Genomic DNA, 13,540 nt, shown 5'->3' with positions numbered 1-13,540 from the left:
TTGTTTATATTCATGTGTTTACAAAATAATTAAGAAATAAATGTATTGAACTAATTAAACAACATATTAATTATTGCGTATGTCTACATCAAAGGATTTAAATTAGCACTAATTGAACAATAAATTATAGTAATCCGCGCATCGCGTGGGGTAAAAGACCTAGTATATATATAATTCTCTATCTCAATTTGATAATGTGGCATATCTCAGAGCTCGCCACATCATCTTTTTCCTACATGGCAATCTCACGTCGTTAGTCTCTTAAACGTAGACACGTAAGCTGACACCTATACATACTTGACAAATCATCATTCAGTCAACAACCACATAGCTTTTATTAATTATAAATAAATAGCATATTAAAAAGTCATAAGCATGATTATAACCCACAGTCTCAAGTTTTAAACATAAACCACTTGATCTAATGAGATTTTTGTTTATATTTTGAAAAACATGATAGATATTCGATCTAAATCCCACAAAGATTATTATATAATTAGATGACATTTAACATATATATATAAAAGATATATATGGTAATAGTTTCTTACCTAAAATATAAATTAATGACATATTCCAAATTTATAAAAGTTTCCATATTTTAAAGATCTTTTTATTTCTTATTAAAAAGTAATAATTATTTTTTGGGATGTAAATTTTTTTTATTTATATTTAATTTTTATTTTCCAACATAAATATATTGCAAAACTATAAACTTTAGATTACTTGAAACATAAAAAAATGTTGTCTTAATTTAAATTGAATTTATGTTTTTATATACTCTATGTTTAATTTTTTGAGGGTGGACGTAATACGTAAGGAGGCAAGATGGTGATCGACCGGTGACCAGTTGGAACACCACCCGCCCTGTAGGTACCAAAGGGGTGGGTAGCAAAGTGGTGATGGTGGTGGAAATCTGGTTTCTTCCTCACCCTCTCACCTTTTTAATTTTATCTTTTTCTTTGTTTTTTATCACTGTCAGCCTCACTCAGTTTGTATATTATGTATGTTAATATGAAAAGAGAGTATAATTACGTACAAAAATATAGAAAACAAAGGTGAAACTTACTTCTCATTCAATGACAGATTTTAAGGCTTAAATAGGCAAAACTACATCTCATGTGATCCTAAAAATAAGCAAATAAACTACCAACTCTACCTAAGGAATTGGTCATGGGTATGACCCATAACGTTCATATTCTCAATTGCATATAATTCGGTCAACCCCATGACTTTATACCATTTATTTGAAGCAACACTAAAACCAACTCAGTTACTAACTTAAATAAAACCAACTCAAACTAGATAATATGACTGAGTCAAGATTAATTCCCACATAGACGGTGAGAGAATGGTGAAATATTCATTGCTTGTGGAAGGGATGAGGAAGGATGAATGTGAAAATTTATCTTGAGGTTTATAATTTTTCCTTCTAATAATGTTTATTACTTTGTCATTTGACATTTTACTTCATTACATAAAAAATATCTCCGTTCTTGGATAACAGTTTCTTTTTTTATATTGAATATTTGTTGAACTATTTGATAGAAATTTATGTTTAGTATCTCTAATATTGATAAGCACATCATAGAAAGCATTGTTCAGCTAAAAGCACTGATGGCCAACAAGAGCGGTCCACAAAATATGAAACCATCCAATATTCTAGCCGGTATCTTATGATTCCACTTGGTTAAGCACATAAATATCCAAGAACAAAACCACAGATCTTTTTTACATCAGGTTAGCCAACATCGAGCTGTTGCTGATTAGATGGAAGAAGCTATTGATTCAGGGTCACCACTTTCAGAAAGTGATCCCCTAGTCCACCTCTTTAACATGCTTAAAGCTGCCTTTGGTTGATCCATAGGAACCATATGACCGGCATCATGAACCTGTTTACATTCGACAAGCCTATCAGCAGTGCCGACTTAACTTTTTTGGTGGCCTTATAGAAAATCATTTTTTGGGGCCTTTTTTAATTTATAAATGAAACATGATTCCCTTGAATTCAGACTGCAAGTCTCAAATTCAGACCGCAACTCTAAAATCAATAGCAAACTCCGGTAAATAAATCATTATCTTAACAAGTCTTTTCATTTTATGCTTCTTAAACCAAACTCTAAACATAAGTTAAAACTCATGATATCCAAGCTCAACAAATGAAAGTTTTGGGGGCCTTAAAAATATGGAGGCCTCAAGCCATTGCATAATATACTACAACTATTGAGCCGGCAGTGCCTATCAGGTAACCGATATGTTCTGTGTGCTAAACTGCTAATTGCAACATTCCCAGTTCATATTTAACTCTAATTCTTATACTTTCTAACAAAGTTTTTTTAATAAGTTGTGTAAGTATGGAATTTGGTCTACAAGAAAATAAAGGTACCTTGAGAAAACTTAGTGGCCCGTGGGTTTTTAAGAGGCCAGCTTCAGAACCTTCAACTTCAAAAGGAACATCAGCAGATGCAACAAACTCTTTCTGGCCACTCCATTCCATTGCATGAACCCATCTAGAGTTACCTATACTCAGAAAGTTATAAACAGATTAAAACCACCAATTTACTCGTTTGGCATAAGAGAAAACACTTGAATGGAATGTGGATTTATATCACTAACCGAGCCAGTTGCATATAAGGTCATATTCTCCAGCATATATAAGCAACTTAATCCCATCTTCAAGGAGGTGAGGAATGCCGGTTTCATAATTCTTCATCCAGTCCATAATCATGGCTTGGTATACAACAGGGCTGCACGAAACAAAATCTATATCTTCAACACCAAGAGCTTTCTTAACCGATTGCTTGCTAAGGAAAGTCTCCATGTTAGAGAAGTCATAGCAGAGACTTCCCTCACACTGCTTGCGGATGTCATAGTGCTGCAACACATTAAAGATTCATTCTGTATTTAGTTAGCTTAGATATGCTAATATGGGGACTCAGTACTCATTATTTCAAAAGATTACTAAAATAAATTATGAGATATCTTTACATTGATATTTCCAGCAATGTTTTTGATTGAGCTAAAAATGGAGTTGCATGCCAAGTATGCAGCCATACAAGATGTTGTCCCATCAGTGCCTGATAAACAAGCAGAAAATCATTCAATTACGCAGATTAGAACAATAGAAGCAACATTTTATGGATATAACGAACGAGACATTACCACAAAGTTTTATAGCTGTCTCGCATACTGGAATTCTCTTGTTGATGCTTTTATAATCAGACTCCTTGATAATCCCCATGTCCAATGCATAATCAGTATACGCCTTGTATTGAATTAGCGGATCAGTGAGTCCATTTCCAATGGCAAAACCCTGTATAACAACTCATAATGTAAATACACCAACTCAAAATATATGTTTGTAAAGATAACAGTAAGCAAAATGAGATACCTTGAGGTTTATGTGGATTCCTTCCTTGGCTTTGTTTCCTTGGTGGACTCGAGCAGCAAAAGCAGGAATATAATGGCCAGCATATGATTCTCCGGTTATGAAGAAGTCGTTCTTTGCAAATTGAGGATGCTCTTTGAAAAAGGCCTATATCATACAATCACTCATTCTAACAAGATTTCACAAGATATCTGAAGTAGTAAATATCAACTAACCCAACTAGTTAACAATACGGGTAAAACTAATTAATACAAATATTTATCACCCTTCTCATGAATCTGTATTGATGCATTATCACAATTCACCACTATTAGCAAGATAGGGAGCAAACCTGTAAGAAGTCATATAGATCATCACTGACACCCTGCTCATCGTGACGTATATCTCTTTTGTCAGAGCTGTAACTAAAGCCGGTTCCAGTAGGTTGGTCAACAAACAATAAGTTGGATGCCTAAATATCAACAAAAACAAATAATCTTGTCCAATAATTGATATAAATAGAAACAACCATCACTATGCAATGGTAATATGGTATAGTTGATAAGTGATAACCCATGTATGTTAATATATTATGCAATAAATCAAGCCCAAATAATAAGAAAGCCTACATTTCCTAACTTCTTTATCCTTCATCATTGAAAACAGAACTTTAGACGCATATAAGGGCATGTAGAATGTAAGATCGCGTAAAGTTATAATGAAAAAAAAAAGCCAAAGTTTAATTTCACTTTTAAGACATCACTCCCTAAAACAAGAAACTGGAGATCCAATAACTCTCCTTCACAGCTATATGATATATAAAATATCTATATACAAACTCAATTTGAGAAATCTCAGTCGCTTGATAATCAGAAAGAGAACAAAGTTAGTAAAATCGTTGTTACCTGGTCCCAACCATAGTCATTCCACACAAGGGAAGAGTTTTTCTCAATCTTAAAAGGACCATTTTCATAAAAGAGTGCAAGCTCGCTGCTACATCCTGGTCCTCCAGTCAACCAAATTACGACAGGATCTGTTGCTTTGTGACCGCGTGATTCGAAGAAAAAGTAAAACATCCTAAGACATAAACTTTTTTAGATTCAACAAATATAACAGAACAAACTCTTTCACAAATCAGAAAAACAAAAAAGAAAATTACTTGTGCAATAACTAATTAAATTATCGTTGTATTGTAGCGTTTATGAGTGATTCAAGCTTTAAAGGAACTAAACTGGTTAAATGCTTATAATATTGTATCACTACGTACTTAAATGTGTGACAAGATTCACATAAAATGTGAAGTAATTATGATTTTGTCACAAAAGTAATAGATCAGTTTAATTGGCTTTATTAACTGCCTATATTTAGTTATCTGGTAAATTAAAAAGAAAAAAGACAAATAAACATATATAATACGGAGTAATAGATTAATAGTAGGAACAAAGTAGTAACTTAAGTTTGTTAAAGTGTATATATATATATATATTATATACCGAGCATCGTGAGAGTGTTGGATTTGATAATAACCAGCATGATGTCCCAAATCATCAACTGATACATCTTTAGTACCATCAACAATAATATTCGGAAACTTAAACCGCTTCTCAACCAATTTACTATCACTGGCTGCTGCAGACGACAACGATGTTTTTAAACGAGCATCATTGTTGTCATCCACGATGTTAACGGATCGTTGGGGAAACAAATTAAGGTCTCTGATCATGTTCTTAGCTTGAGTGAATGGAAAACTTGGGCTATCCAAACTAAGAATTGGAGTACTAGTTGAAGCATGACTCGTTACGAAAAAAGCAACGAAACAAATAAAAAGGAGAAAGAAATTTGAATTGGCCATTTTCTTCAAGATAAAAATTGAGAGAGTGAATGATGGCTTTTATAGATGGTAGTGTGAATCATATCAATAAAGGGATATTATTAGTATTATGATAATATGATAATGATGATGATGAAATGAAAACGTTGTTGCTTGTGGGGAATGAATCAAACGGTGACGTTTTGCTTTTCTTCTTAAGAAACTGCTTTTTTGGGGAGTTTGCTTTTTTATGCGGGAACCTTATTGCTTGGAGTGTGCCACTCCTTTGCTTTGTTTCTTTCTGTCATCCCCAACCAACTCTCTTTTTCTTTTTCCTTGTGATGTAATAATGGAGTATATTAGATAAAGCGTTATATTTAGCATAACTAGAGGGTAGTCAATTGTAATATCCTAGTACTATATATATATATATGACTGTAATGTTATGCCTTTTTCAATAATATATCATTATTATCATCTTATACGTGGTCTTATATGGCATCAGAGCCAATGGCGGCCTGTAACCCTAACAGCCACTAACCTTTTCATCAGTGCAGCACAAGCAGCCTTTTTTTTTCTTTTTTTTTTAATCAGCCTCAAATCAACATGGCGCTAATTGCTGCTTTCAACACCAATGAAAAACATTTCCATAACTCTCACAAATTCCCTTTCACACTAAACCCTAAAAATTATGGGTTTTGGAAATCTATGATAGAACCCTTTCTTGTTACCAATCATCTTTTCGGGTATGTCGATGGAACAATCCCCTGTCCATCAAAAACAATCTCATCAACCGCATCAGGATCTGACCCCCCAACCACAACAACCACAAAAGACAACCCCAACTATCCCATCTGGATTGCTAATGACGCACACGTTAGAATGATTATCATATCTACCATCTCAGAATCATCCTTTCAGCATGTGCAGGGAACGACCTCTCGAGATCTATGGCTTGCTTTAGCACAGGCCTATGCACCAAGCAACTCATCCCGAGAATATATGTTGAAGACCCAACTTTTAAGGATCCAGATGAAGAGTGATGAAACCCCGATTGACTACCTTAGTCGTGCCCAAGGATACGCGAATGATTTAGCGAATATCGGGGAACCATTCAAAGACAAAGATCTTGTTATGCTTGTTATCTCAGGCCTTAGAGATGAGTACACCAATTTAAAGTCGGGTCTTCTCACTCGTCAACCACCTGTTCTGTTTAATGAGTTAAATGGGCTTCTTAATAATTATGACTTCATGGTCAATAACACTGCCTCTGCCCATATTGGTTCATCGGCTTCTCAAGCTTTTGTTGCAACCACAAGCGATTCAGTTTCGTGCTCTACCTCTCTTCAACAGCTCCCGCTAGCCACTCTACAGCAGCTTGCTTCTCAACATGGACTGCAACTCAGCCCCCTTACCTCTAATAGCTCTCAACCTCAAGCTTTTTATGCTGCTTGTCCATCTTCTAACAATCGTGGCAATCAAGGTGGGAGTGGAAATTTTCGTAACAGCAATAATAGAGGTTACGACAGAGGTTATGACAATGAGGGCACTCGTACTAACCGATTCTCTTGGGCCTCAACTCAGAATACAGTGTTTGGACATTGCAACAGGTGCGGGATAGATCATATTCCTTCACAATGTCGGAATCAGAAACCTACACAAACCAGACATCAGGCCAACTATGCAAATTATGCCAATCTTTCAGAAGCTGGCTCATCAACAGGTACAACTTGGTTTGCTGATACAACGTGTAACAGCCATGTAGCTCCAGACTTAGCAAGCCTTGATCAGTCTGAAGCTTATTATGGTAACGATGCTCTTCATGTTGGCGACGGTAACCCTTTACCTATTCTTCATATTGGCTCTTCTAAAATTATCTCACCAAATAAGCCTTTCAATCTTCTAATATACTTCATGTACCCGAGATCAAAAAGAACCTTTTGTCTGTCCAACGTTTTTGCTTCGACAATGATGTTTTCTTTGAATTTCACACTTTCTTTTTTGTTGTGAAGGACGAACGTACAAGCAACACACTACTCACAGGTCCAAGTGACAATGGACTTTATTCCATTCGTCTTCCACAACTCAAATCTCTCCAAAAGGTTGCATTTACCGCTACCCGAGCATCTTCCACCATCTGGCATTAACGCTTAGGGCACCCGCATCATCGTGTTTTTAGTTCCATTGTTTCCAATTTTTCTTTACCTGTTACTACAAAAATAGTTTCCTCTTTATGTACTTCATGTCAATTGGGAAAATCTTCCAAACTTTCATTACATGAATCTACTTTTCGCAGTAAATACATTTTGGACTTAATTTATTGTGATGTTTGGGGACCAGCACCGACTCGTTCATTTGACGGTCATCGATTTTTTATGTTATGTGTTGATCATTACTCGCGATATATGTGGATATATCCTTTAGCTCAAAAATCTAATGTCTACAGTACATTTAAAAACTTTGTCACCATGGTAGAACGTCAATTCTCCACAAAAGTAAAGAGTGTCCAAACTGATTGGGGAGGTGAGTTTCGGAACCTAACTCCATTTTTTACTTCTCTTGGAATAATTCATCGCCGGTCATGCCCACATACCAGTAAACAAAATGGTGTTGTCGAGCGTCGACATCGTCATGTTGTTGAAACTAGAATTGCCTTACTTGCTCAGTCCAATCTTCCGCAACGATTTTGGTATTTCGCCTTTGAAACGGCAGTTTATCTTATCAATCATTTGCCCTCTCGTGTCTCTTTGAACAAAACCCCATTTGAATATGTATTTCAAAGACGTCCTGATTATCACTTTCTTCGTGTCTTTGGGTGCCAATGTTTCCCCCATCTTCGTCCTTATAATCGACACAAAATGGATTTTCGATCCACTCCATGTGTCTTTCTTGGCTATAGTCCACTTCATCATGGTTATCGTTGTTTGGACTTGGCCAATGAACGAGTCTACATTGCTCGACATGTTAGGTTCAATGAAAAGTTATTTCCATTCCAGACACCTACTCCAAACCAAACAAGTGCACCAACCGAGCCTTATATTTCCTCCTTTCCATCCTCGTTTCCAACATCAGATAGTTACACCGATTCTGCTACTTCCTCTATTTCTTCCTATAATACTCCGTTACCTGTTCCAATATCTATTCAGTCAACACCCCCTCCTTCATTATCATGCCCAACATCTCCAACTTCTGTTCAATTAACACCATCTCCTGCTCAATCAATTACACCTACTAGCCAGTCAGATTCTTCATCTCCACCCACCTCCATCACTTCCCCATCTTCCCCGCCACCACCAATTCACTCTCGGCCAGCCAACTTACGCCCTAATCCTAAAGCTAAAGCTATTTTTGATCCATCAGCTAATCATGCTTTCATCTTTCCTACCTCACCAATCAAACCCGTTTCCTTTACCGTTGCTAACAAAATTCATGAGTGGCGTCAAGTGATGTGTATTTTCTAGTCTTAAATTTATAAACACGAAATACCTAGCTACTGACTACTACACACTTGCGGGCAGTGAACCCGTTCGTATGCAGTATAGTTGACTTGGTAAACCGAGGTCGAACACAAGGACTTAATAAGCAATTGTTACAGTAAAGTGATTCAGATTAAAAGGGGGGTTTTGTGGCCGAATTGCCACTTTGCAAAAGTTAGTAAGAAAAGTCAGTAATCCCGTAGGATTAATCGCAAAAGAATATTTGATTGTTGAATCTCAACACAGATTTAAAAGGAACACCTACTTGGGTCAGCTCACATATCAATCATCGGGTCTAAATATTACTTGCATTTGTTGAACGACTCAAAGGGTAGACAAGATGAACTCCCGTTATACTTGAAACTTTAACTGCTCAAAGCATAGTTATTGCTCCCGCATTTAATTTCTACTCTAAACAGTTAAGCATTAAATACCTGAGTTGATTTTATGATTTAATCTTTTGAAAGCTTTCTCCCGAACTGCTTATTCGCCTAATCGGATCTCTCTATCATAAGCTTTGACACACTCGAAATGAATTTAATTATTTTTAATCTTTATCGTTGATTTCTCCCGAACTCCAATGATTTTAGGTTAATTATAGACCGATTAACCATTTCATAAATCAATTGACAAAGACATAGATTTCTCCCGAACTTCTAATTACAATTATCAATCAATTAATATAAAAGTTGAAAACAATTTTTAAATCCAAGTAAATGTGGATCTTCGATTAAACATATAAACCTTGTCCAACACTTACAAGCAATATTAATTCGACCCTATGACATGCTTACTACCCAAGCGGGTGCAAAAGAATTAGCTACTCATATTAAAAACACAAGAACAAACAAATAGAGAAGAAATCATATTATACCGAAATGATTTAAGATAATCCGGTAGCAATGATGATTACAATCCAAAGCTGAAAAGAGATAAAACCCTAACCACTTGTTTGCTCCAAAGTGTTAAAAACTATAAGAAAACTAATAAAAATTTGCCAAGAATTCGTCCCTCAAAGCAGAACCCTAATCGTCTATATATACAAAATTCGCGTGTAACGGCCGTTAGTGGAGTAATGGCCGTTACCTTTGAACTTCCCTTGTAACTGCCGTTACTCCAGTAACTGCCGTTACACTCCTTTGAAAAACTAACTGCCGTTACACTCTTTTGAAAAACTAACTACCGTTAGTGGAGTAACTGCAAGTTACAGGAGTTTCATGATTTTCCTTTGTAATGGCCATTACTCCAGTAACGGGAGTTACAAACTCCAGGATTCGTTTCCTTCGTCTTTCGCTCGATTTCAACCGAATCTTCCTCCCGTTTCTTCCATATATCATCGAACTCAACCAATTCATTCTTCTAATCAATTTCCAACCTGAAAACACTTAACACACCTTCAAAGCATCGAAAGTTGGATACAAAACTATAAATATAACGAATAATTGGTCCTAAAGTCACGTGGGAAATGGTATAAAATATGACACATCATCAAGCTATGTCAGAGGAGTTCGATGCACTTACTAAGAACAACACCTGGTCGTTAGTACCTTATGTTAATGACACTAATATTATTGATTGCAAGTGGGTTTATAGGTTAAAGAAGGATTCCCAGGGGAAGATCATTCGTTATAAAGCTCGTCTTGTTGCCAAAGGGTTTCAACAAAAACCGGGTGTTGACTATCATGAAACTTTTAGCCCGGTCATAAAGTCCACAACCATTCGTGTTGTGTTATCTCTGGCCATCACCAACAAGTGGTCTCTTCAACAACTTGATGTTCAAAATGCTTTTTTGCACGGTAATTTACAAGAAAGAGTTTATCTCCGTCAACCACCAGGATTTGTGGATCACTCTCGGCCAAATCATTTGTGTTTGCTACATAAGTCATTATACGGGCTCAAACAAGCCCCAAGGGCCTGGTTTCAGCGTTTATCAACCACTCTTCTTCAGCTCGGTTTTCAAGGATCTAAAGCAGATCCATCTCTGTTCATTTTGAAGTCTGGTGGGGTTCTCTTATATGTTCTTGTCTACGTCGATGACATCATAGTCACGGGAAATGACAAATGCCATCAACAAGATCATATCTCAGCTCAGTTCTTTTTTTGCTGTCAAGGATCTCGGTAAGTTGGATTATTTTCTAGGTGTTGAAGTTGTTCCTCATGGTCAAAATATATTGTTGTCCCAACGCAAATACATTCTGGAACTTCTTCAGAAATTTGGTCTTTCAGAATGTAAACCCGTTAACTCACCAATGACCACATCCCAGCAGTTAGCTCTTAAGGACAACCCACTTCTTGCTTCTCCTTCACAATACAGACAATTAGTTGGTGCTCTTCAATATGTTACTCTCTCAAGACCTGACATCACATTTTCTGTTAATAAAGTTTGTCAATATATGCATGCCCCAACTGAGAATCATTGGGCTGCTGTGAAACGGATTATGCGCTACTTAAAGGGCACTTCTGACCATGGTCTCCTCATTTGTCACGATTCTGGTGCTACCTTGCACGCATTCACCGATGTTCATTGGCAAAATACAATCAAAACCCCACTGGAAGCATATTCAGATGCTGATTGGGTCGGGTGCCCGGATGATAGGCGTTCCACAGGAGGATTTTCGGTATACTTGGGCTCTAATTTAATTTCCTGGACAGCCCGTAAACAACGAACAGTTTCTCGCTCTTCAACCGAATCAGAATATAAAGCCCTTGCTGATACAGTTTCTGAAATAACCTGGCTGGAAGCTCTTCTTCGTGAGCTTGGTGTTACAAGTAAAAATTCACCCACTCTCTGGTGTGATAATCTTGGTGCCACATATTTATCCGCCAATCCTGTGTTTCATGCAAGGACCAAACACATTGAGGTCGATTTTCACTTTGTGCAAGAAAAGGTAGCACAAGGAAAGCTCAAGATTCAATTTATTGCGACACATGATCAAATTGTCGATATCTTCACCAAACCTCTTCCATCACAACGTTTTCTATTTTTGAAGTCCAAGCTTCAGGTCGTTTCTCGCCCTTAGCTTGCAGGGGAATATTAGATCAAGCGTTATATTTAGCATAACTAGAGGGTAGTCAATTGTAATATCTTAGTACTATATATCTATATGGCTGTAATGTTATGTCTTTTTCAATAATATAACATTATTATCATCTTATACGTGGTCTTATATTATAAAACTTTATAGTTATATAATTTATATATACATAAAATAAAATATAAATATGATCTTCGACTTTGAAACGATCCACCTTATTTCAAGTATCATTTCTCACATTTTTATGGTGGATTAATACGGAATTTTTTAAAAATCTTGAGTTACATCTCCATTTCGTGTAACTTAGGCATAAAATAATATGTAGTTCTAAAAAAATAATAATATAAAATGCATGTAATTATTTTTATACATACTAAGGTAGTGGTTGATAATGTCTTAATTAAAAAGTTATGATTTAATCTAGATTGACTTAATAAATTAAGTCAATCAAGTATGTTTGTTATTAGCTTAATAAGTAAAAACCAATTATAATGATTTAATCCATATCAACATTATGTTTCTATTGAGTCATTTTTGTCATTCAGTTACTTAATGGATAAATAACAAACGAGCCCTAAATCTAGTTTGAAAAATACTACTTTTTTAAGCATAAAATACCACTCCCCGTTTATTTTTACTTTATAAATAAACATGTCTAAATTAATTATACAATTTTTTTTGTTTTTCATTGTCACTTTACACTATAATCCAAAGTCATAATATTTAATTCTTTATTGCATACAAACTAATGTTTATATTAATATTTTTATATATTATTTCTATTGTAAGGCTTGTCTACAATAGTCTATTAAAAATATAAATTAACTAAATACTTTAAATAACTAAATTTATATATTAAGAAAAAAAAAATCTATTTGCAAGTGAAGGAGCCTATTATCCAGTACATGAAACACCATAGATCTTATTGAAATGTAAAGGTGAATATATAGATGAGTCATGGTGAGATTACCAGCTATCTCAGTGACGCTTCTTAGATTAGAATTAAAATCGGTATTCGGTTTTAGAAAGATGCAATAATCCAATCAACCACAGTTGTTGTATGGAAAACAACTCTAATTGATTCTATATAGAATTTTTCTATTGAAATGTTGAATTTGCGTATGTTATCTCTATGATTCATGTTGTGTATAAATGTAAGATCTATACAACTTTTCACTAATTGATCATGTTCTCGATTATCCTCGTTACGATATATCACGTGTTGTAAATTATTGTCTCCCCGTCGTACGGGTACTAGACTATTACTCCTATTAGATTTACAAACTGGGAACATATTAAGGATATGTTTTATGTTGGGTATTTTAAAAGTAATAAGTTGAAAATAGAGAAAGATAGTTTGTTTTATGTAATAGAGTATAGATTAGAGGACATTAACACATCAAAGGGTTTACTATGAATTGTTGGCTTTTCATTGCTCAACGATAACATATTAATATCTCTATTTGTCTACAACTTACCCTTAAAATAAATTGACAATTCTTAGCTTGTTAGCTACTTTTAAGTTTCTTTTAACTAGTGAATTAATTACATTAAATACAATGTGAAAAGTATCCAACTAATAATGAGTTTTTCCTTATTTTTATTTATCTTTTTTAATTTAGGCGCTCTTTATTTTTTTGCTTTTCTTAATTTTGACACTTATCACTTATCCATGTGTTTTTTTTTGTCGTGTGACCAAAAGTTGTTATATACTCGTATACACTATCGTAAGAGACTAAACAAACCGACCTTAGCTCAGTTGGTAGAGCGGAGGACTGTAGTGTGTTCATAGCTATCCTTAGGTCGCTGGTTCGAATCCGGCAGGTCGGACTTGGAAATTTTTAGCGTGGTA

At 35.2% G+C, this 13,540-nt stretch overlaps 1 protein-coding gene and 1 non-coding gene across 2 annotated transcripts; one reads left to right on the top strand and one right to left on the bottom strand.

Annotated features, from left to right (window-relative positions):
• Nucleotides 1-1,540: 1,540 nt before the first annotated feature.
• On the bottom strand, nucleotides 1,541-5,236 carry LOC122605104 (serine carboxypeptidase-like). Its single transcript, XM_043777983.1, has 9 exons — nucleotides 4,861-5,236; nucleotides 4,273-4,444; nucleotides 3,720-3,839; nucleotides 3,392-3,535; nucleotides 3,163-3,313; nucleotides 2,989-3,077; nucleotides 2,617-2,875; nucleotides 2,387-2,520; nucleotides 1,541-1,892 (listed from the first exon to the last, which is right to left on the bottom strand). The coding sequence occupies exons 1-9, from the start codon at nucleotides 5,217-5,219 to the stop codon at nucleotides 1,767-1,769; spliced, it is 1,554 nt and encodes a 517-aa protein (XP_043633918.1). The 5' UTR covers nucleotides 5,220-5,236; the 3' UTR covers nucleotides 1,541-1,766.
• Nucleotides 5,237-13,432: 8,196 nt separating this feature from the next.
• TRNAY-GUA lies at nucleotides 13,433-13,518 on the top strand. Its single transcript is given in 2 exon segments — nucleotides 13,433-13,469; nucleotides 13,483-13,518. It is a non-coding gene; the product is annotated as a tRNA-Tyr (tRNA).
• The last annotated feature ends 22 nt before the right edge of the window (nucleotides 13,519-13,540 follow it).

Source organism: Erigeron canadensis, chromosome 6, assembly GCF_010389155.1.
Source record: "Erigeron canadensis isolate Cc75 chromosome 6, C_canadensis_v1, whole genome shotgun sequence".
NCBI lineage: Eukaryota > Viridiplantae > Streptophyta > Magnoliopsida > Asterales > Asteraceae > Erigeron > Erigeron canadensis.
This window is presented reverse-complemented; position numbering and strand designations above follow the sequence as displayed.

Coding starts and splice junctions, on each gene's coding strand:
- LOC122605104 (XM_043777983.1), bottom strand. CDS start 5,219: ATGGCCAATTCAAATTTCTTTCTCCTTTTTATTTGTTTCGTTGCTTTT. Junction 3,536..3,719: donor ATCTATATGACTTCTTACAG/GTTTGCTCCCTA, acceptor TGTATGATATAG/GCCTTTTTCAAAGAGCATCC. Junction 2,876..2,988: donor ACATTGCTGGAAATATCAAT/GTAAAGATATCT, acceptor AATGTGTTGCAG/CACTATGACATCCGCAAGCA.